Source organism: Nyctereutes procyonoides, unplaced genomic scaffold, assembly GCF_905146905.1.
Source record: "Nyctereutes procyonoides isolate TBG_1078 unplaced genomic scaffold, NYPRO_anot_genome, whole genome shotgun sequence".
Lineage (NCBI taxonomy): Eukaryota > Metazoa > Chordata > Mammalia > Carnivora > Canidae > Nyctereutes > Nyctereutes procyonoides.
The window spans coordinates 42137172-42159718 of NW_026575133.1; the positions used below are offsets into that span (position 1 = coordinate 42137172).

A 22547-nucleotide genomic window follows, 5' to 3' on the forward strand; every position below is an offset into this window, starting at 1 on the left:
GGATCGAGTCCCGCTTTGGGCTCCCTGCATGGAGCCTGCTTCCCCCTCTGCCTGTGTCTCTGTCTCTTCTTGAATAGATAAATAAAATCTTTAAAAAAGAAAAATGAGTTTCGACGTTTTTAAAAAAGCAGAACCCACTTTCAAAAGAAATCCTCATCATAAAAAAAAAAAAAAAAAAAAATCCTTTGGGATTCCTGGGTGGCGCAGCGGTTTAGCGCCTGCCTTTGGCCCAGGGCTTGATCCTGGAGACCCGGGATCGAATCCCGCGTCGGGCTCCCGGTGCATGGAGCCTGCTTCTCCCTCTGCCTCTGTGTGTGTGTGTGTGTGTGTGTGTGTGTGACTATCACAAAAAAAAAAAAATCAAAAGAAATCCTCAAATGAAAAAAAAAAAAAAGAAATCCTCAAATGTTTTATCATGATGAATCGCTAAGTAATCGCTGATTAATAATAAAATTGAAAGAATTTTTTTTTAACATTTGGAATAGTACTGAATTAGTATTGTATGTTGTTTGAAAGAGGTGTGGGCACTGAGGGGGGCACTTGATGGGATGAGCACTGGGTGTTATTCTATTTGTTGGCAAATTGAACACCAATAAAAAATAAATTTATTTTTAAAAAAAGAAAAAGAAAAAAAGGTGTGGGGCAGGGACCCCTGGGTGGCTCAGCGGTTTAGCGCCGCCTTCAGCCTAAGGAGTGATCCTGGGGAGTGAGGATGGAGTCCCACATCCAGCTCCCTGCATGAAGCCTGCTTCTGCCTCTCTCTCTCTAGTGTCTTGTGAATAAATAAGTAAAACCTTTTAAAAATAAATAAAAAAGACGTGTGAAAAGATACACGGTGAAAGTGTTCCAAAGGAAAAAGAAAAGCTTCCCATTCTTGTCTTCCACCAGTCTAGTTCTTTCCCCCCAGAGCAACAGGTTTTTGGTTTTTTCCTTTTCTTTTTCTATTTCAAGATTTTATTTATTTGAGAGAGTGAGCACAGTGGGGGAAAGGGTAGCGAGAGCGGGGGAGCCTGACATGGGACTTAACCCCAAGACCCCAGGATCCTGACCTGAGCTGAAGGCAGACACCACACCAGCTGAGCCACCCAGGTGCCCCTCTTGGTTTTTCCTACGTCTAATTTGATTTTTATTTATTTATGATAGTCACACAGAGAGAGGGGGAGAGAGAGGCAGAGACACAGGCAGAGGGAGAAGCAGGCTCCATGCACCGGGAGCCCGACGTGGGATTCGATCCCGGGTCTCCAGGATCGCGCCCTGGGCCAAAGGCAGGCGCCAAACCGCTGCGCCACCCAGGGATCCCATCCTACGTCTAATTTGAAATGGCAGGTGTGATGGCCATTTGCAGTCATGCACCAGCTTCAATAGCCAATTTATTTTAATAGTCCTGCGAAAGCCTTAACAAAGATTAGAGACAGATGGTGGCATTTTTAAGCTACTAGCCTTGCAACATCAAGCTACTCATCAATTGGATAGCAATTACTAAAGATTATTTCTGAAAGGAAAAAAAAGATAATTTCTGAGGCCTTGTCAAAACAATGTAACCTACTGGTGCAAGCAGTATTTTGCGGTTGAATTAAAATTTGGTTGATGACACATTGGAGTGTACATGTGAATGTGTTTAAATTAGTATTCTAAAACTAAGGTTGTTAAAATATATCAAATATAATTGTTAAACACTTCTGATGAACTTGTAGCTCAGATTGAAAGGCCCCGCCCTGGGAGGTGTGCACACAAAATAAACAAATACTGGGAGTATGATTTTACAGAGGTACTTTGGCCAGTCCCTCATAGGAAGACACCTGCATACCCAAAACTTCTAGAGGAATCACACATGATAACAGGTGATGGAAATGAGTAGAGCAGGCAGTATGTATAGAGATACTAGCTCAGCAGGATGGTGAGTGCCAACTAAGTGTCAGGGAGGCAGGAGGGGGTGGTGGTGACTGTGCCAAAATGAAGAATGAGGGCAGCCTGGGTGGCTCAGCGGTTTGGCGCTGCCTTCCGCCCACAGCGTAATCCTGGAGATTTGGGATCGAGTCCCACATCGGGCTCCCTGCATGGAGTCTGCTTCTTCCTCTGCCTGTGTCTCTGCCTCTGTCTCTCTGCCTCTCATGAATAAATAATCTTTTTTAAAAAATGAAGAATGAGTGCCCCACTGAAAGAGTGGTGGCTACTCCTCTTCTGCAGCGTTGCTGTGCAAGACTTCTAGGACTACTAGGTCACGTGGATGGCCCAGTCAGTTAAGCATCTCACTCTTGGTTTTGACTGAGGTCATGATGTCTGGGTTATGAGGTCGAACCCTACATCAGGCTCCACTCTGAGCATGGAGCCCCCTTGAGACTCTCTCCCTCTACTTCCCTGACCACCAGCTCACTAACAAAAAAAAAAAAAAAAATGTAGGACTACAATTGTGAAAGCTTATGGTTTTTTCTAGAAAAGCCAGAAATCAGAATTTCATGTGAAATCTTCTGAATTTTAAATGGTGGTAACTTGGATGAAATGGGTGAAGGTAGTCAAAAGGTATAAACTTCCAGTTGTAAGATAAATAGTTCTGTTCATCTAATACTAATGTATAATTGTGTTTCACCTGTACTCCAATTTAAAAAAAAAGGGGGGATCCCTGGGTGGCGCAGTGGTTTGGCGCCTGCCTTTGGCCCAGGGCGCAGTCCTGGAGACCCGGGATTGAATCCCACGTCGGGCTCCCGGTGCATGGAGCCTGCTTCTCCCTCTGCCTGTGTCTCTGCCTCTCTCTCTCTCTCTCTCACTGTGTGCCTATCATAAATAAATAAAAATTAAAAAAATATTTAAAAAAAAGGTCCTGGGGATGTAATGTGATTACAGGTAATAATATTGTATTGTATACATGAAAGTTGCTAAGCGAGAAAGTATAAAAGTTCTTTTTTTTTAAGATTTATTTGATGACCCAAGACCATGACCTGAGCCAAATTCAAGAGTTGGATGCTTAACTAACTCACCCAGGTGCCCCAAGTCTTAAAAGTTCTAGTCACGGGGGATCCCTGGGTGGCTCAGCAATTTAGCACCCGCCTTTGGCCCAGGGCACAATCCTGGAGTCCCGGGATCGAGTCCCGCGTCAGGCTCCCTGCATGGAGACTGCTTCTCCCTCTGCCTGTGTCTCTGCCTCTCTCTCTCTGTCTATCATGAATAAATAAATAAAATCTTTTTAAAAAAAATTCTAATCACAAGAAGAAAATTGTGATGATGAGTGATGGATGTTAACTAAACTTACTGTGGTAATCATTTTCCAATATATACATATACCCAAGTCACCATGTCATACACCTAAAACCAACACAATGTTATGTGTCAATTAGATCTCAATTTAAAAAAGGTGGGGGGGGGGGGGCTTGGGTGGCTCAGTTGCTTGTGTCCGACTCTTGATTTTGGCTCAGGTCATGATCTCAGGGTCATGGGATCAAGCCCTGCATCAGGCTCTGTCCTGGGCATGGAGCCTGCTTAAAATTCTCTCTTTCCCTCTCCTCCTCCCCCTCCCCACCTAAACAAACAAACAAATAAATAGTGTTGACAATTAATTCAAAATGTTTTAAAGCAAGAGAAAGCCAGTTGCCACATCTGCTCTTCAAAGAGAAGGCCTTCTCTATGAGAGGCCGATCATGTCTCTGGCTTGGAGATTGTGCTTTTAATTTCCACAAAGCCCCATGGGAACCCTGGGAGGGGGCTCCTCTCTTCTTGAGGATTCTGCTCTTCCACTTGGATGGATGTTCCGGGCCTGAGGTCTCTTCTTCTCTGTGTAATTTTGTACTCTGTAGTTACAGCGATCGTTTCAACACTCAACTCTCACCATTGCCTCTGCTCCTTGAAACTCTCAGCCCTCATCTTGGGCTCTATTCTTTTTTTTTTTTTTTTTAAGATTTATTTATTCATCAGAGACATAGGCAAGAAGGAGAAGCAGGCTCCCTGCAGGGACTCAATCCCAGGACCCCAAGATCACGACCTGAGTCTAAGGCAGATGCTCAACCACTGGGTCACGCAGGTGTCCCCTGGGCTCTATTCCTATGCTTTATTCTTCTGATTTTCTGTCCAAAGCCTTTGTCTCACTCCGAATTCTCCCTGTGAGAGATCAATGCCTCCCATTGCTACAAAGTAGTGTCTCCTAAAACATATCATTGTGGCCCCATCCTCTCTCTGGAGCACCAGACTCACACACTTACCATATGTCCCTGTTTGATACTCCTTAACTCAACAACCTCAAAGTTCCATACATGTCCCCTTCCTTGATCTGGGTGTGGTGAAGGGTACCCAACAGCTATGACACAGAGCCCTGGGGCAGGGGCAGGGAAGCACACTTGACGGTTCATTCCCACTCACCCTGTCTGTACCAGATCTGGTCTACCTGATGTCTCCCGCATCAGCCTGGCTCCATTTCCCAGCAGTCTCGGCTCCCCCTCTTCTTTACTGGCTGAAACTGCTTTGACTTCCTGCTCACCATCTCATGATTCTCCAGTCCATCCTTCACAGCCAGCCAGAGGCACCATCAAGACCAAGGGAGAGGGGATCCCTGGGTGGCTCAGCGGTTTAGTGCCTGCCTTTGGCCCAGGGCATGATCCTGGAATCCCAGGATCGAGTCCTGTATCAGGCTCCCTGCATGGAGCCTACTTCTCCCTCTGCCTGTGTTTCTGCCTCTGTGTCTCTCATGAATAAATAAATAAATATTTACACACACACACACACACACACACACACACACAAAACAAGGAAGACAAGGACTCTCTCCTCCAAGACTTTCACCCAACCCAGCTTATGCCCAATCTTTATGTCCCAGCACTCTGCCTTGGCATGCCAGGCTCCAGGCACCTGGAACTGCTGTGGCTCCCAGAGTGGCCGTGCAGCATAAACCTTATCTCTGACCTTGGGACTTGCTCTTCCCTTTGCCTGCCTCTCCATCTCCTCCTCAGCTAACAAGCAGTTCCTCTTCCAGGTAGGCCTTTCTTAACCACCCCACTACGTGTTGCCTTATAGCTGTTAGCCCCACACAGTTATTATCCAGTCTCCCTGCCCATGTCCCAGCTAGACCAGGAACTTCTCAAGGGCGTGAGCCACATCTTATTCATCTCATTATCCCCCATAGTAACTAGCACAGTGTTAGGCACACAGTAGGTACTCAATAAATGTTTGTTGGATGAATGCAGGGTCAGTTTTTGGCACAGTGCCAGAACTCGCGCCTATCTCTAAAACCCTTGCCAATCTCCAAGATTTTATCATGAGATATTTGTATCTTCAAAGAAGATGGAGGAGCACCTGGATGGCTCAGTGGTTGAGCACTGCCTTTGGCTCAACCACTGGGCACCTGCCTTTGGCTCAGGGCATGATCCCGGAGTCCCGGGATCGAGTCCTGCATCGGGGTCTCCGTGGGGAGCCTGCTTCTCCCTCTGCCTGTGTCTCTGCCTTTCTGTCTCTCTGTGCCTCTCATGAATAAATAAAATCTTAAACAAACAAACAAACAAACAAACAAACAAACACCAAGACTGAGGACATACCAAAATCACCAAAACAATTCCTACCCAGTGCTCTGTTCATCAACAACTCTCTCCCTCCAAATTTAGGAGTGACACAAAAGCCCTCAAAGCCCAAGCAAGGTCATGTGTGGGCTCACACAGGTACTGGCCGGGCCGGGCCTCGTAGAGCCCGCGAGGGCTAAGCTCTGCCCTAGCAGCCCCCTCCCCCGCGCGGCGCCCCTAGTGGCCACAGGGCTCCCCCGCAAGGGGCGAGCGCCCCCGCCCCGCACTCCCACCCGCAAGGGCCGGCCTCCTGGCGTTTGAATCCTGGGTCTGAGGACGGCTCGCTTCCGCCGAGAATCCGGCTTGACAGCTTTTTGAGCTGCAGCGTTATCAGTTGATAAGGGCAGGCGGCGTCGGAGCCGGGAAACACGGGATCAAACCCCTGCTTTGCCACTTGGCGGCGCTGTGCGGCCGCCCGAGCCCGGGCGTGGAGGACGCGCAGGTGAGGCGAGGTGCTCTAACCCGGGTTTGGCTTAGAGCCGCGCTCTATAAACCGCAGATCTTACGTCCCGGGGCCTGGCCCCGAGGCAGGTGGCTGCTTCAGGTACACCAAGCAGGACACCTGCTATTAGAGTGAAAGCATTTGCTTTCATTTGCAGAAACGCAAAGGCAGCAGGTGACGCGGGCCTGCTGCCGGCCGGAAGCCTGGTGGAGGGGAGCTTGGTGGGAGGGAAACGCCTGGGTGGGGGCAGAATCGCCCTGGGTGGACTGAGGCACAAAGGGACCCTCAAAGCCATCTGAGATGCTGGACTCACTTCTTTCTAGGGTTCATGTCCAGGAGGACAACTCCTGCCGTGGGCAACCGCAAAGCTGACACGTGGATGCTGGAAGCCACTGCCCTTTCCTTGCTGGGGGCCTGGGGGGTGGGAAGAGCCACATGGAACCCTCAAGACAGGTCTCCCCCACTTTTCCACTGTTACAGACTCATTCTTTCACGTCTGGTACCCACTAACAACAGGTGCTACTGAACACTCGAAGTGTGGCTATTGCACCCCTGGAACTGATTTTTAAATTCGGAGCACCTGGGTGGCTCAATGGTTGGGCGTCTGCCGTTGGCTCAGGTAGTTGACCCTGGGGGCCTAGGATGGAGTCCCGTATGGGGGTCCCCGCAGGGAGCCTTTTTCTCCCTCCATGTCTCTACCTGTTTCTATGTGTCTCTCCGGAATAAATAAATAAAATCTTTCCAAAAAAATTTTTTTTATTTCATTGAAATTTAAAGACTGGTCCCCAATTCAGCTATTGGGAAGCTTTTCAAGTATATTTGGAACAACTCGAGATATGAATGTTTTTACAACTACCAATTTCATGGAATCTAAATACAGATCAAATATTTTGGATAAAAATGTAGTGTCTGAATTAGGCTGTTATGGTAAAAGTCTCACAGGATTTCAAAGATGCAAAATGTCTCATAAAAATTTTTTAAAAAAAAGATTTCATTTATTTATTCATGAGAGACAGAGAGAGAGAGAGAGAGAGAGAGAGAGAGAGAGAGGCAGAGACACAGGCAGAGGGAGAAGCAGGCTCCATGCAGGGAGCCTGACATGGGACTCGATCACCAGTCTCCAGGACCCCACCCTGGGCTGAAGGCGGCGCTAAACCTCTGAGCCACCCGGGCTGCCCACATTAAAAATTTTTGTATATTTAAGTTGAAGTATTATCTATTTTGGACATACTGGGCTAAATAAAATAATTACATCTCATTGGTTTTATTATTTTTTTCTAATGTGGCTACTTGAAAATTTAAACCTATATATATGCCTGATGTTAGATTTCTCTTAGGGCCGGTCTAGACCTACCCAGAGGCCTTGTTCCCTCTGACCTCCCCATTCAGGTCTGGCCCTGCTCTTTGGTGCTGGCACGTGAAGAACCAAAGAACCAGATGAGACTGAGGAGCAGAGGCTAACAGTGAGACCCCCTCCTGCCAGGAAGCAAGGGGCTTGAAGTGGCTGCTCTGGTAGCCAGGGGTCCTGGAGTGGGCAGTATACGTGGGATGGCAGGTGGTTAGGGTAGTCTGGAGTTGAGGTAATGATCTGAGAAGGCCTCATTAACCAGTGAAGGAAAGAAGAAACACAGGGCAGCCAGACAAGAGACCTGGAAATCAGGACTCCAAATGAGGGCTTGGTCACAAGGACTAAGCTCCAAATATGTGCAGAGCAGAACAAGCCTGACTTATGACTGATCATCTGAACTCCTACCTGAGGGTCTCTGAATTTCACCAGTCAGGCTTGGGTCTGCACCCGCAGCAGGAATGCTGGCTGGGGAGCTCAGGGAGGAAGCCAGACAGGGCTCTTGCCCTTGCCAAAGCCCTGGACGCACAGCGACCCTGGTGCCCAGGGCCGACTCTGGACCTGACCAATTCCACACCGTGGTCCCTTTGGACCATGAACCACAGCATGGCCCAGAGGGTAGCCTCTGTTTTTGCTCCCAATTAGGCAGCTCCAGGTACAACACAACCAGAGTACTCTGGCTCCGGGGCCGAAGGCATCTGAGGAATTCATGCAGGATCCTGGTCAGCCACCCTGCCTGGAACCTGGTTTCCTTTGAACTCTAAGATTACACAAGCTAAGGTCTGTCCCAATCCTTGATCCACTAACACACAAAACCAGGTCAGAAGGGGGTTGTGCAGCCCTTGGGTACAAAACAAAAGACTCTCTTCACCACCCTGGTAATGTTTGCCATTCAAACAGGACAAAGTGCAGGCCTCCCAGCCACAGGGAACCAGCCCCGCGGCGTGGTACCTTTGAAGGGTAGACTGCCATCAGATTAATAAGGCGGTCATCGCCTTTTCCGAGCTTGCATCCTGGGTTCTTTGTCTGGGACAAGGGGGGCTGGTTTAGAGCACACAGGTTTGGGGGCCTTGGCGCTTGGCCCTTTTGCAGGTTTGCCCTGTTCCTGGTTTGACAACCAAAGGACTCCTCTTGTGTGGTCAATCTTGGAGACAAATACTTTGAGAGAGACATGAGACAAATATTATTAAGGGCCCTCTGAGACTTAGGCAAGGCCATTTTATCTCGTTAAACGTGCTCGTCCGTGTGCGCACAAACACACACATCCTCTTAAACACCAAGTTAAAAGCTATCTTTGAAAAAAATCTCTTTTCAACATTTACTTTCGAGCTACATGTTTTCCCATTCCAGCCAATAGAGTTGTGGAGATGTCACCCAGGGCAGGACTGGAAGTCCTTTAGGCCAAACTATTCCAGAAGTTCCTGCCTTTTGCCCAGGCACCCTGTTCCCAAGGACCCCTGCAGGTTACACTTTATGGGAATAAAGGGGAAGATCCATTCTGGTTTGATTTGACAGCAATGAGGTACTATTCGGTTTTATTAGACACAAGGAATTATTGATCCAAGTCAGAAGCAGCACAACTACTGCCATGTTAGAAGGATTAATATGCACCAGCCCCGACTGTGACTTGCCTGGAGGCACCCCAATCTTCATGCCTTCTGAGAGTCCTTGGGGAAGAGACCTACCACCAAGGTCATCCCTTCCAGCACCTAACTCTTCTGTCTGCTAAAAAAAATCAACCAGATTATTCCTAAAAAGATCATGGTTATCTTTGCCATGTGTCGAAAAAGCCAACCTGGGTCCCAAAGTATCTCAGTCCCATGTTTCCCAGTTGGGAAGCAGAACACAAATCTCAGTAAAGACCTTCTCTCTTCAACTAGTCACCAGAGAAACTGATAGTAATGGAAAATATGTATACCACACTTTATGCCACAGGTTTGTAAACTCAAATGTCCACCAGGACCAGGCAGGTGGCATAGATGAGTGAAGTACAGTGGTGGGGTGGATTAGATGGGTGGGAGGAGGGTTCCAGGGCAGGGGGATTACAGCAAACCAGACTTAATGGCATGCCCCATCCTCCACCCAGAAAACCAGCTTTTTTAACACGCAATCTCTCAAGTTTCAAATACTGGCAACAAATACAAAAGGATTTTAAACACAGCAGAGACTGTGCCTTATAACTTCTGCCTTATATAATTTCCTACCTTAATAAAAGCTCCCTCCCCCCACCAAATAATAAGACTCCAACCCAATTATTACAAAGAAATTAACAGAGAAATAGAAAAATATAGCAGCTTCAAAAATACCAGTTTCCCCATTTTAAAACAAAATCAGTGGTAATTCTTTGAGCTCATTCATGTGTAGGAGGTCAGCCAGGTCTACCTATTGGTAAGACAGCCTTGCATTATTAGAATGACACCTGCTACTAACCAACCCCAAATAAGATGTCACCCTGCCTGCCTTCACACTATCCCCACCAGGCAGAGAAAGGATAGAACCAGGCTGCATATTATGAAGAATAAATTGAAGCACAGAGCCAGGAGGGACCCTCCTTGATATCACATGGCCCCTCAGCCACAGGTTTCCAATTCCACATTTTGGTATCAGAGATGAAAGCCAACATAACTACTGGAAGGTATGCAGCACCTTATAGAATCCTGGGTAGATAGTAGCCCAACTGCATGTCCGCTGAGCAAATCATGCACTAATGAATGAATCTAGCTACTTCCCTTAGACAGTACTTCCTACCAAGGAAAATCAGGAGCTGCTCTTGCCATTCCAAAGACCGCATTTCTCCAGGGGTAGGAGAGGAAGGCAAGAGAGGTAATGCAGAATTCCTTCTATAAGTGAACAGATGGCTTTCCTGGTTTTTAAGGGAATATATCATCGACCCTGTCTGACTCATAAACAGAGAAAAAAGGATTCAGGAACTTGGCACTTCTGGGTTGGGTCTGCTTTGACCTTGGACAAGGGCCTGAGATTGAGATAAAGGCCCACATCCTTATAATCCATACCCCTACCTTTCTTGTTTGGTGCCGGAGGCAGTTCCCAGGATCCTTATTCTCAAAGGATTTGGCACAGAAAGTCAATGTCAACATGAGGAAGAAAGAGGCCATGCAGAGCATGTGGATGTCTTGGCTTTGACCCAATAGGTCCCCAGGGCAGCAGTGCAGTCTTTTATTCCAGCTTGCTCTGGCAGCCAAGATCTCAGGAAGCCCAACCCTCTCTGCTGGGGTGGGGGATGGGGACTTCCTAGAATTTCGGAGAGAAGAGATTGGCTCATCCAGAGTTTCTCAAAGGTGCCATGATGGGCAATTTGGGTGGAATAAGTCTTTGCTGTTGGAGTCTGTCCTGTACGTTGTGAGAAGCTCACTAAGTTCCAGGAGCACCTCACAGTCACAGTAACCCTCCTCCCAATACACACACAAACACACACACACACACTTATACTTTCAAACTCACACATGCATACACAAGCTTCCAGGGCTACCTGGAGCGGCAGTCTGGCCCTGGGTTGAGAGCCCCTGGGCTCATAGTCCCTCAAGTGTATGAAACAGAAGCCCCAAAGGTTCAATGACAGGTCTAAGCTCCCCACCCTTTCCTGATCTGATGACAGCTGATCCAGAGTTCTTTCCAGTTGCACTTGAAATGATGGATGCTCATGCCAACACACCATGCGCTGCCACAGCACCATGAAACCTCAAAGTAGACAGCCATCTGTCCCAATGGTATAGAAAGACCGAGGTCCAGAAAGACCAAATAACCTCACTGTGATCAGAGAGTGAGCAAATATGAGGTGGGGGGCAGGTTCCAGGAAAGTAAGTTTCCCTAGCTGGTTCAATGCAGCAGCCCCTGACAGGTGGGGCCTCTGTGTAGTTACAACATTCCAAGGTCAACATAGAGGCAAGGGAACTCGGTGAGAAAGAGCCAGTCCCCAGTGTGCAGGTTAGAGTGAGGGTAGCCCAGGAGCCCAGCCTTCATCTCGGGTCTCCAGTGGGCTCAGCAGGAGTATGGACAAGTCCATCACAGGCTCTCGACCCCTTCCCAGGGTCCTCACAGTCTCCGTTGGGACATATAGCTGTCAGTGACATCTCCTCCTCAGGATCCTGGAGATGATCTGAAACACAAGGGAAGGAATCAATCAGAAGTCAAGTTCATGAGGGAGTAAGCTAGGAATGAAAGGGAGGAAGTTGGCCCCAGTCAATATCTACTGAAAAACCACAGTAAAATACAAATCAAAAACCTTAAAAATGTACATACCCTTTGACCCACCAATTCCACTTCTAGGATTTTATCCTAAGGAAATAATTAGGAATAATTAGTGGAACTGCTACAGCCACCTGACTTCCAGCCCAGATGAAACGACACTAAGGGTAGCCCAGCAGAGAGAAGAACCTGGGTCCCCGATGGGGTCACTGGGCTCCTGAATCAATCAGCTCTGAAGCTGACTCTTCCTCTAGAGTATCTTTTAGGTGAGATACTGAATGCTTTTGCCTCTATGCCAGCTGGAGTCATGGTTTCTCCACCTGCAGCTAGAAGCATCCTAACCAATTTAGTGTCCAATGAAAGGACTGAATGACTCACCCACATGGTGGGAGTCAAGCATTAAAAATGATGCATAATCCCTGCTCAGTGGAGAGTCAGCTTCTCCCTCTCCTTCTGCCCCCAGCCTCTACTCATTCACACTCTCTCTCAAATAAATAAAATATATCTTTTAAAAAGACACATAAAATTCTGTAGGACTAAACACACACACACACACACACACACACACACACTAATTCAAGTAAAACTGGGGGAATCTTAACAAGATCTGTGGGTTGTTTCAATGTCAATATCCCAGTTGTGATATTATCCTACAGTTTTGCAAGATGCTACTATTGGAGGAAACTGGGGCAAATGTACACAGGATCTCTTGGTATGATTTCCTACAACTGCATGCGAATCTACAATTACCTACCATTCCCCCCAAAGAGTAAAGATGTTATTGGTATGTAATTACTGCCGTGGAGTATTGCACACTCACAATGTTACTGTGAAGGAAGTAGATTCCAAAACAGTATATATAAAAAAAGAAAGAAAGAAAAAAAAAACAGTATATATAAATGTCTGTACGTATGATCCTATTATTTATTATATGTTATGGATGCATATGCATAGTCCATGAATGCAATTTTAATACATTCCCTTCTACTGGAGTAAATAATTTGTTACATGCTACAGGGGCACCTAGCTGTATTGGTCCAAAGAGCATACAACTCTTGATCTCAGGGTTGTGAGTTTGAGTCCCACCTGGGGACTCAAAGTAGAGAATAAATAAATAAAACCTTTGAAAAATTGGGTATATACTACAGAGAGGGAAGTTATCCAAGATTTATGCAAAATTTTTTATGATTCTGGGGAGTCTGGGTAGCTCAGCTGTTAGGCGGCTGCCTTCAGCTCAGTTCTTGGGGTCCTGGGATGGAGCCCTACCTCAGGCTCCCTGATCAATAGAGAGCCTACTTCTCCCTCTCCCTCTGCCATTCCCCCTGCTTGTGCCTGCTCTCTGTCTCTCTCTCTGTGGAATAAATAAATACAATCTTTTTAAAATATTGTTTAAGATTCCTTTACTTTATTATTTTTTTCCCTTCGGTTTCCAGAAATATCCAAAATGATGATGGAGAGATTGAAGTTAACATTTTTGCAATTGAATATTTTAAATATCTGACACATTTCACAGATGACTCATGCATTATATAGAAGTGTATTTATTTATTTATTAAAGATTCTTATTTATTTATTTATGAGAGAGAGAGATAGAGGCAGAGATATAGGCAGAGAGGGAGAAGCAGGCTTCCTGCAAGGAACCCAATGTAGGACTCGATCCCAGGACCCTGGCATCACAACCTGAGTCAACGGCAGATGCTCAACTGCTGAGCCACCCAGGTGCCCCTACAAGTGTATTTATTACAATTTAAGTAGCACAAGGAGCTACATAGAAAAACAGAGGGACAGAATGACCTGTGCCAAAATACAGATGATAGTTTTTTGAGTGACGGAATTAAGCAAATGATTTTAATATTTTTTCTCCTTTTTCAAATTTCTTGAGCTTTCACCTGTGATAGGCTGAATTCTAAGATGCCCCTAAGATTTCCACCCCTTGGCGTACTCATCCTGTATAATCGCCTCCTTCCAGTGTGGATGGGACCTGTGAATATGATGGGATAGTCACTCCCTTGATTCAGGTACCATATATGACAAAAGTGAGTCACTCCTGTGGCTGACACTGTAGGAGACCACCAAGTCTCCTGCTAATTGAAGAAGCCGTTGCTGTGTTGAGAGCGTGCGGAGGGCTGGCCATGAGAGCGGGCACAGGCCCAGCTGACAGCCACCGGGAAGGCAGCGAAGAAGCGCTCTACCCACAGCCACGTGAGCCTGCAGGACTCGCTCCAGGAAGGAATGCGGCCTTGGGAGCCCCTGAACAGAAGGCCCGGCTAAGCCCTGCCCGGACTCCTGACCCACGGAAATCCAGAGGAATTAACGGGTGTTGTTTTAAGCCGCTGAGTTTGTAGTAACGTGTTCTGTGCCGAGGGAAGGCTGACACCTCGCCTAATGATTTTTGTGAACATAAGGGACACAATAAAGGTTTGTTTTAAAACACTGCCCGTTGTTTCTGTGACAGAGCTGTACTGTTCCGTACACTTTGGGGGTGTGGGCCACACACGTTTAGCAGGTTACAACTTACTCCCCCAGGGCTCCCTATCTCTGTCACAACAGCCTCAATGCCTACTGGGTGCTCCTGTGGACTTCGAACAACTGTCTTTCCCCTGCTTCTCCCTTTAGTAGCCTGACAATCCTCCCCTAAAAATGGTTTCCAGCTAAGTTCCTGCCTCTCTGTTTCTAGACTGCCAGCGTTGGGTCCAGGCTGCCTGTTGTTCCTCCTGGGACTACACAGTGCCCTCCTCACTGGCTCTGCCTCTTGTCTCTCCCTGCCTTGTCACCTCTCCAAAATGCTCCCAATATGGTCACCCCTGCTCAGAAATGGCCAACAGTTCACTATTCTGGAAAGACTTGGATCCAGGGTCCTGGTTTGGTCCCAACTCTCCTCCTCAGCCGCAGCCCTACCAGTCTCCTGTACCTCAACCCCCGCACTCCGGACAGGGGCTCCTTCTCCAAGTGTGACACCATGCCACCGCCAAGCCTTCGTTCATACCACTTCCTCTCCAAGTCTTCCCATTTTCCAGCCCCTAGCTCCAATGTCACTTGTTCCTGATACTCCCTGGATCCCCAAAGAGGATGGAATGCTCTGGTGTCAAGCACCCCACTGTGCATGGGGCGTGCATGGGGCAGACACCTGCATTCCAGACCTGCCCACACCAGCTGCCCTCCTTGGTGAGAGACCCATGGGGCTAGAGCCCTGCTGGGGGGCTGTGTGCCCTTTGCCTGGTACAAGTGCACCTCACATCACTCACCTCCACACCCTGTATACGGTAAGTGTTCCACCTTGGATATTGGTCAACTCTATCCCTTAGGTCCCTGTGTACACATGACCACTCCCAGAATCCCAAGCACCTAGTCCCAAGGGTCCAGTAAGCCAGGAAGGCAGCACACTCACCCTGAGCTGGATCACTGGGGGAGGTGGCATCTGGATCCTTCCCCCGGCTCCAGGGACCCCAGGAAAAGCATGCCAGCAGTGCTGGGAGGCCCGGTCTCTCCCAGGGTCCTGCTGCTAGAAAGAACACAAAGTCCCAGACGCAGCAGGTGAGCATGTTTGACAGGACTGGGAGATTTTCTGTTCAGCAAACCAAGAGCTTCAATTATCAACTGCCCTAGTTTCAACTGTCTGGGTCAAAAAACAAAGATTCTGATTTGTGAAGGGGGTGGAGTTTTTGTATTTCCAAAATTGACCCCTGCCCTGAAAAAAGATTGCTATACTTTATCCTCACAAAACCCTATGATATAGGTACCATGTTGGGGAAGCTGTAGTGACAAAAATGACATGAAACCAGTAATAATTACACAGCACCAAAGATTATACTCAAAGAGCAGAAATTTCCCCGAGCTTTAGTTCAAACTGTTTCTCAATGGGAACAGATTCAATCTTTCTGATAATTACTATAAAACAATCACATGTTCAGTCTAGTTTCCTTATTATAGTACCACTCAGCATCTGAGAGCCCCAACTCTGGAATAAGGCCAACTGGAACACAAAATGTCCTGTTCATAAATCCTCACTCAGGACCGATTTACTCTTACTTTGCACCCACTCCTAATAAAACTGGATCCTTCGTTGGATTAGGATTAGGATCCTCAACTGGATTAAGCACATAAACTAGGTAAAATGTCACTGCCAAGGATCGGCAACCTAAAAGTATAACAGCCAGCAGGCAGTGAGGAAAGAGATTGGAAAACTTTAAAAAGCCAGATGCAGTTGCTAGCAAAACCTTAGCAACATGAATCCATGGCGCTGTCCACTCTGCAAAAGCCCCGAGGAAACCAGTGGACAGTGAGTTATGATTACACTCATGACTTTTGGTCATTAATGGAAGGTTTCACGTTGTTAAGGATGTTTTTTTTTTTAAGGATGTTTTTATAAAAGTAGAAACGAGTTTAAAAAGTAGAGAATGATTCCTCTGCAAAGTGTTAAGATTTCTTAAGTGTTAGTATTTAAAAGGAGGCAAGGGGGGGAAGCCCTGGGTGGCTCAGTGGTTTGGCGCCTGCCTTCAGCCCGGGGCATGATCCTGGAGTCCCAGGATCGAATCCCGCGTCGGACTCCCTGCGTGGAGCCTATTTCTCCCTCTGCCTGTGTCTCTGCTTCTCTCTCTCTCTCTCTCTTTCTCTCTGTGTCTCTCATGAATGAACAGATAAAAATCTTTTAAAAATAAAAATATAGGGATCCCTGGGTGGCACAGCGGTTTGGCGCCTGCCTTTGGCCCAGGGCGCGATCCTGGAGTCCCGGGATTGAATCCCACATTGGGCTCCCGGTGCATGGAGCCTGCTTCTCCCTCTGCCTGTGTCTCTGCCTCTCTCTCTCTGTGACTATCATAAATAAATAAAAAATTAAAAAAAATAAAAAAAATATAAAAGGAGGCAAGGATTCTGCATGCAGGGCAAGGTGTTGGGAAATGGGTATAATGGTGGTTAAACACACAAAAGGGAAGTGACAAGACCAGGTGGTTAAGAGTTCTGGGATTTCACTCCCAAATTTACAAGTGGGAGTGGGGAGGGCCAGGGAAGACTTCCTGGAGGAGGAAGTTCAGTCCCAAATCTCTTGATAGGATTGGTCAGGTGAAGAGGGAGAAGCAGGTTGTTATTCAAGGCAACTGCAAGGTGTACAAGGAGGCGAGGGCACTCTTGGCTCTGGGGAATTAAAAGTTGTTCCTAGAGGGACGTCTAGGTGGCTCAGCGGTTGAGCAGCTGCTTTTGGCTCAGGGCGTGATCCCAGATTTCGGGGATTGAGTCCCACATGGGGCTCCTTGCATGGAGCCTACTTATCCTCCCTCTGCCTGTGTCTCTGCCTCTTTCTGTGTCTCTCATAAATAAATAAATAAATAAATAAATAAATAAATAAATAAATAAATAAAATCTTAAAAAAAAAAATTGTTCCTAGAGAATGGGGGAGGACTAAGAGACTAAGAACTTAATCTTCTAGGCTCCAGCTCATTAGGAGCAGAAAATCTGGTTGTATTAAAGTCCCTCCTGGGATCCTTGGGTGGCGCAGTGGTTTGGCGCCTGCCTTTGGCCCAGGGTGCGATCCTGGAGACCCGGGATCGAATCCCACGTCGGGCTCCCGGTGCATGGAGCCTGCTTCTCCCTCTGCCTGTGTCTCTGCCCCTCTCTCTCTCTCTGTGTGTGTGTGACTATCATAAATAAAACAAATAAAACTAAAAATAAAAAAATAAAGTCCCTCCTTTCCCTCATAGGGCGGGGTCAGTGAAAGGGCTGGCAACAACAATCACAATAACAATCCACCTCAGGACATGCCCTATGTCTTTCAGGATACTGGTTATAGAGTTTCAAGTTTAGCTCCTACCACAGACTCAACAGAAAGTTGTAGACATGGGGCGGGGTTGGGGGGTCATGCATAGGTTGGGGCAAGCTCTAGGGCTGAGATGCATGGTCTTCACCCAGGCAGGCCAAGCTAGCTGGTAGCTCTGGGGCATTTGTGACGTCAGAGGTACCAGGTCTCCTTGCTGGAAAAGGCCCCCTGAAAGCCTTGGCATCTCTCAGTTTCTGGTTAACACACCAATGCTCAGAGGAGCAGAACACAGTCTCTGCCTTCCTTAACTCTTTAGCTGTTAGAATGGGAGGCTGGGGGGATCCCTGGGTGGCGCAGCGGTTTGGCGCCTGCCTTTGGCCCAGGGCGCGATCCTGGAGACTTGGGATAGAGTCCCACGTCGGGCTCCCGGTGCATGGAGCCTGCTTCTCCCTCTGCCTGTGTCTCTGCGCCTCTCTCTCTGTGTGTGTGTGTGATTATCATAAATGAATAAAAAAAAAAAAGAATGGGAGGCTGGAGGGCTTGGGGGGGGGCGGCAGCAGGTGCTGGGAAGGTGGGGTCGGGAAGACATCTGAGAGAGCAACAGCAATCCTGCTCCTCTCAGCTTTGCCAGATCCAGCTGTACTCAATGTCAGTATTTTAATCCTAAAATCCGGAAAGGCTCTTGTGAAACCTTCTGCACCAGGGTGGAAGAGTTCTGACACTTCTGCTGATGACAGACCCTCACTCTCCTCTTCCTCGCTTCAGAAGGTGGAGAGCAGCAGTGGGTGCACGACCAGAGTGGGTGGCCAAGAAGGATTCTGGGCCTTCAGTCGCCCACACCCTTTCCCCACACCTCCAAGTCCTGGCATCTATTCCTTATCTTCTCCCTATGACCCTGTGTGGTGCTTCCACGCTGAGCCTCCAGCGCCGCATCCCTGGCTGCACAGCGTCTAGCAGCTCCAGGCACCGCCAAACCCCTGGTCCCTGTCCTGTTCCCCTTCCCACCTTGGAACTTGGGCCTCCAGAGGCTTTCTCACCTGCTCTGCCTCCCTCCAGCTCCCAGCACGGTCCCACCCTCTCTCCATCAACTTTCCTGCCCTGAGCTGGTCGGCTCGGCTTTCCCAAGCCCCTGCGTCTCGTAGGCTCCCCGGATCCTTCCGGAACACAGCGGACCCCGTGCCCAGGCCCCGCTCGGCCCTAGCTGGAAGGCCGAGCGCGAGGCACCTCCCCTCCCGGGGCCTCAGTTTACCGCGGAGCGCGAGGAGGGAAGCTGCGGCCTCAGGAGTTCCAGCCTGGGGGGCCTCCCCCAGCCGCCGCCCGCCCGCGCCCTGCGGGGCCCCGGGTCTCACCTGGTCGCGCGGGCCCGGCGGCTTGCAGCGCCCTGCAGGCGGCCGCCTGGACGGCCAGGCTGGAGGCCGGGTGGCCGGGGCAGTAGGCGGCCGCCTGCACGGGGCCCCCCGCCTGGCGGCCGAACACCGCGCGCAGCAGCGCCTCCAGGAGCCGCAAGCCGGGCGCCGCCGCGTCCTCCGGGCCGGCCTCGGCCACCAGCACCCCGACCAGCGCCGCGCCCGCCCGCCGGCGGCCGCGCACGTCCCGCAGCATCTCCCGCAGGCGGCGCCGCGGCTCCCGGGCGGTCAGCGAGGACGCGCGGCACAGCACGAAGACGAGCGGCGAGCGGATGGCGCGCGCCCCCGCCGGCCCGGGCGCCCCCTGCGCCCCCCGCGCCCCCGGCGCCCCCCGCGCCCCCGGCGCCCCGGCCCCCGCGCCGCCCGGCTTGCCCGCGGCCGGCTCGGGCGGGAACACGGCCCGGGCGAAGTCCCGCAGCAGCGCGCGGCTCTGCTCGCGCTCCCACAGCTCGCCCACCAGCAGCACCTGCCCGCGGCCGCCCGCCGCCTCCACCAGCGCCTGGAAGGGCGGCTCGGCCGGGAGCGCGGGCCGCGCCGCCAGCTCCTCCAGCTCGCGCTCCATGCTCGCGGCCGCCCGCCCTCCGCGGCCGCCCGGGCCCTGCGGCGCCAGCCGCGCGCCTCTCGGGGCGCCGGCGCCGGGCCCGGAGGACACGCCCCCGAGGGCCGAGCCCCGCCCGCCCCCCGGCCCGCGGGCCGCGCGGGGGCCTGGGGGCGGGCGGCCCCTCCCGCGGTCGGTGTGGCCGCCGCCGGGCCGCCGGGCCGCCGGGCCGCCGGGTCGCCGAGCCGTCCGTCCGTTCGTCCGTCTGTGCCTCCCTCCGTGCACGCACCGGTTCATCCATACATTTATTATTTTTTTTTTTATTTTTTATTTATTTATTTTTTTTCATCCATACATTTAACGAACACTTGGTGAGCACCCACGAGGAGCAGGGCCGCCAAAGGTGAAGGAAGACGGAAAATCATCGCGGGGACAAAGACGCCTTCACGAGTTAGATCGGTTGGACACGCGGAGCAGACACTCCCGTGAATCCGTGTAGCTTGGGCCCTGGAGCTTCTGCAGCTGTGCCGCTGTGGCGTGTTGGTGGGGGCCCCAGGAAAGGGAGTGCGGGGAGGGGGGGTAGGGTGGTGAGAAAAGAGGGGAAGCAGGGATGTCTTCTCTCCTGTCGCTTAATTCACCTCTTGGGCCTTAAGCATTTAGCAAAAGCTAATCGAGGGCTCCTTACTTCAACAAATACTTGTTACCCACAGGGCGCTGTGGGGTGAAAGCCAGGACAGTATCACTTCCTGTAGAGCAGAAAGCTCAGGAAGGCAGGTGGGGGCGCTGATGGTACCGGGACCTGGGGGGGCGGGGGTGTGTAGAGGGTGACAAGAGGATGTCAGTAGGCCAGGTTAGAAGCAGAGATGAAGTTCTGTTGATTCCAAGGATCTAGGTCAGCTTTGTCCAATGCAACGTTCTTTGATGATGACACGTTATATGTTATCTATACTGTCCAATGCAGTAGCCAGGAGCTCCCTGTGGCTATTATTACTTGAAATCTGGTTAGTGCAACTGAGAAGCTAAATTTTACATTTGATTTAATTTTTAATTAAGTGTAAATAGCTGCATGCAGTTCGTGGCTGCAGCACTGAACAGTGCTGGTCAAAACTCTTGTGCCCTGTTACACTGGATAGACCAATGACTCCTTTGGGTCAAGAGCATGTTCATGCTCAGCTCTCTCCTCCATATCACCCCCAATCTGCTCTTCAGTTACCCTATTTCCTTTCCTCTATAATTATGCTGAAATATCTCCTCCTGGAGAATTTGTATGTCTATTCAATAAAACACACCTTTTTTTGAGCACTTACGGTGTGCAAACAGTGGGGATTTGAAGATATACAGGCAGCCCTGCTTTAAGCCTGATTATCCAGCAGTTGTTTTAGCCAATGTTTGGAGTGAAGACCCCATATCCTTGTTGCAGTTCTAGTTAATATAAACCTCTTTCCTCTATGTATCGTCTTTGCTCGGGGCAGAGATCCAGGGGCTTGGGTGGGGAAAAACCCAAGATTTGCATCAAGAAGCCCTGGGCCAGAATCAGGGTGATTCAGTCACTCAACCTGTATTTATTTTTTTAAAACATTTTTTTAAAGATTTTATTTATTTATTCATGAGAGACACAGAGAGAGAGAGAGAGAGAGATGCAGAGACTCAGGCAGAGGGAGAAGCAGGCTCCACGCAGGGAGCCGGATGTGGGACTTGATCGGGGTCTCCAGGATCAGGCCCTGGGCTGAAGGCGCTAAACCGCTGAGCCACCGCGCTGCCCCCAACCTGTATTTCTTGAGCATCTCTGCTGTGTACTGTGCCCAGTGCTAGGGAGACAGCTGGGAACAGGCCAGATTCCTACCTTCATGGAGGGGCTGGTCTAATGAGGGCTGGTAGAGAGAGAGAAACAAATAAACACATAAACAACAGCTTCAATGGGTGATCAGTGCTATGAGAAAAGTAGTGTATGGCCGACAATGGTCATGTACTTGAGATGCTGGCCTCTTCCTGGGGGTATAATCCTGAAGATGCCACAGAAGCACATCTTTTTTTTTTTTTTTTCACAGAAGCACATCTTGATGAGGATTAAGAAAGGAATGTAAAAACCATGAGAACCTGCACCCCTCCCCCCATTCCTACCTCCTCAGAGGCAGCAGGTGGTTGAGTCATGGAATGTGGGAACCAACAACAGCCCCTTGCACACGAGAGCTGGGTGCTATAGAGGGGGATAGGCTCAGTGAATGTCTTATAACGAACGTGTGCTTTTCTCTGCCTACATTGACTTGGATAGATCATTGCCTCGTCTCAGCCCCAGCCTTATCACCATCACTGCCACGGTGCTCCGAGGCAGGAAAGAGTTGCGCTAGCCAGGAATGGTAACATCAGCCTGGGGTTAGAAGCTTAGAACAACCAGACCTGGCAGCCCCAAGCAGTCCTGGATCAGGACATTCCAACCACATAACCCAGCTCATGAGAAGAGTAGTGGCCAGGGGAGAGTGCCCAGAAGTTTCCTGGGTGCCTGGTAAGTATTGGGGGGGTCAGAGGCACTTGGGGGGTAGCCAAATTTGCACTGTAATGCCAGAGGCAATTCCTCTGTCCTCACTGCCTCCCCCCACTTCTTTAAACTCCCCAGGAGGGAGGATACTAGGTAAAATTTAGGCTTAAGCCTCTTTCTATGTAGCCAAGGTAGCTGATATCCAAGACAATATCGATCATTGGGAAAACTGACCAGACTTTGGAAAGTTTAAGACAAAGGAGATTTACATAATACATGAATTAAGATTCATTTCTGATGCTAATAGCACAGACTCCAAATCATAGCTACTAATAAATAGCAGAGACTCACAAACACAGTGTAAGTTTATTTTAACCTTTTGGAGAAGTGTGGAAGTGGACCGTTCATGGCATGGCCATTAGAGTAGCTTTGTATCACTAGTTCTTTGAGGACTCAGGTTTCTTTCTTTTTTTTTTTTAAGACTTTATTTATTCATGAGAGGTACAGAGAGAGAGGCAGAGACATAGGCAGAGGGAGAAGCAGGCTCTCTGTGGGGAGCCTGATGCGGGACTCCATCCCAGAACCCCGGGATCACGACCTGAGCCAAAGGCAGACGCTCCACCACTGAGCCACCTAGGCACCCTGAGGACTCTAGTTTCAATCCAGTCATGCCCCCCCCCACCCCCAATTCATCTTCATAATCCAAACTGGCTATGAAAGCACCAGCCATCACATCTGTATTCCAGGCATCTAGATAGCAAAAGGTTGAGGAAGGAACAAAAATCAGATTGACTTCAGATTTCTTTTTTTTTATTATTTTTTATTTATTTATGATAGTCACACAC

General features: G+C 49.4%; 1 protein-coding gene across 1 annotated transcript; it reads right to left on the reverse strand.

Moving 5' to 3' along the window:
- Positions 1–6903: 6903 nt before the first annotated feature.
- Positions 6904–19286, reverse strand: CUNH2orf72 (chromosome unknown C2orf72 homolog). The gene is made up of 3 exons (XM_055345840.1): positions 18632–19286; positions 14919–15032; positions 6904–11441 (listed from the first exon to the last, which is right to left on the reverse strand). Exons 1-3 carry the CDS (start codon positions 19248–19250, stop codon positions 11302–11304), a joined length of 873 nt encoding a protein of 290 aa, XP_055201815.1. The 5' UTR covers positions 19251–19286; the 3' UTR covers positions 6904–11301.
- Positions 19287–22547: the final 3261 nt, after the last annotated feature.

What these genes read in the sequence shown, in the direction of transcription:
- CUNH2orf72 (XM_055345840.1), bottom strand. Translation starts at nt 19,250, where the DNA reads ATGGAGCGCGAGCTGGAGGAGCTGGCGGCGCGGCCCGCGCTCCCGGCC. An exon ending in CGCCGGGCCCGCGCGACCAG is followed by an intron (nt 15,033 to 18,631) that starts GTGAGACCCGGG and finishes TGTTCTTTCTAG; the next exon opens with CAGCAGGACCCTGGGAGAGA. An exon ending in CCCCAGTGATCCAGCTCAGG is followed by an intron (nt 11,442 to 14,918) that starts GTGAGTGTGCTG and finishes CTTGTGTTTCAG; the next exon opens with ATCATCTCCAGGATCCTGAG.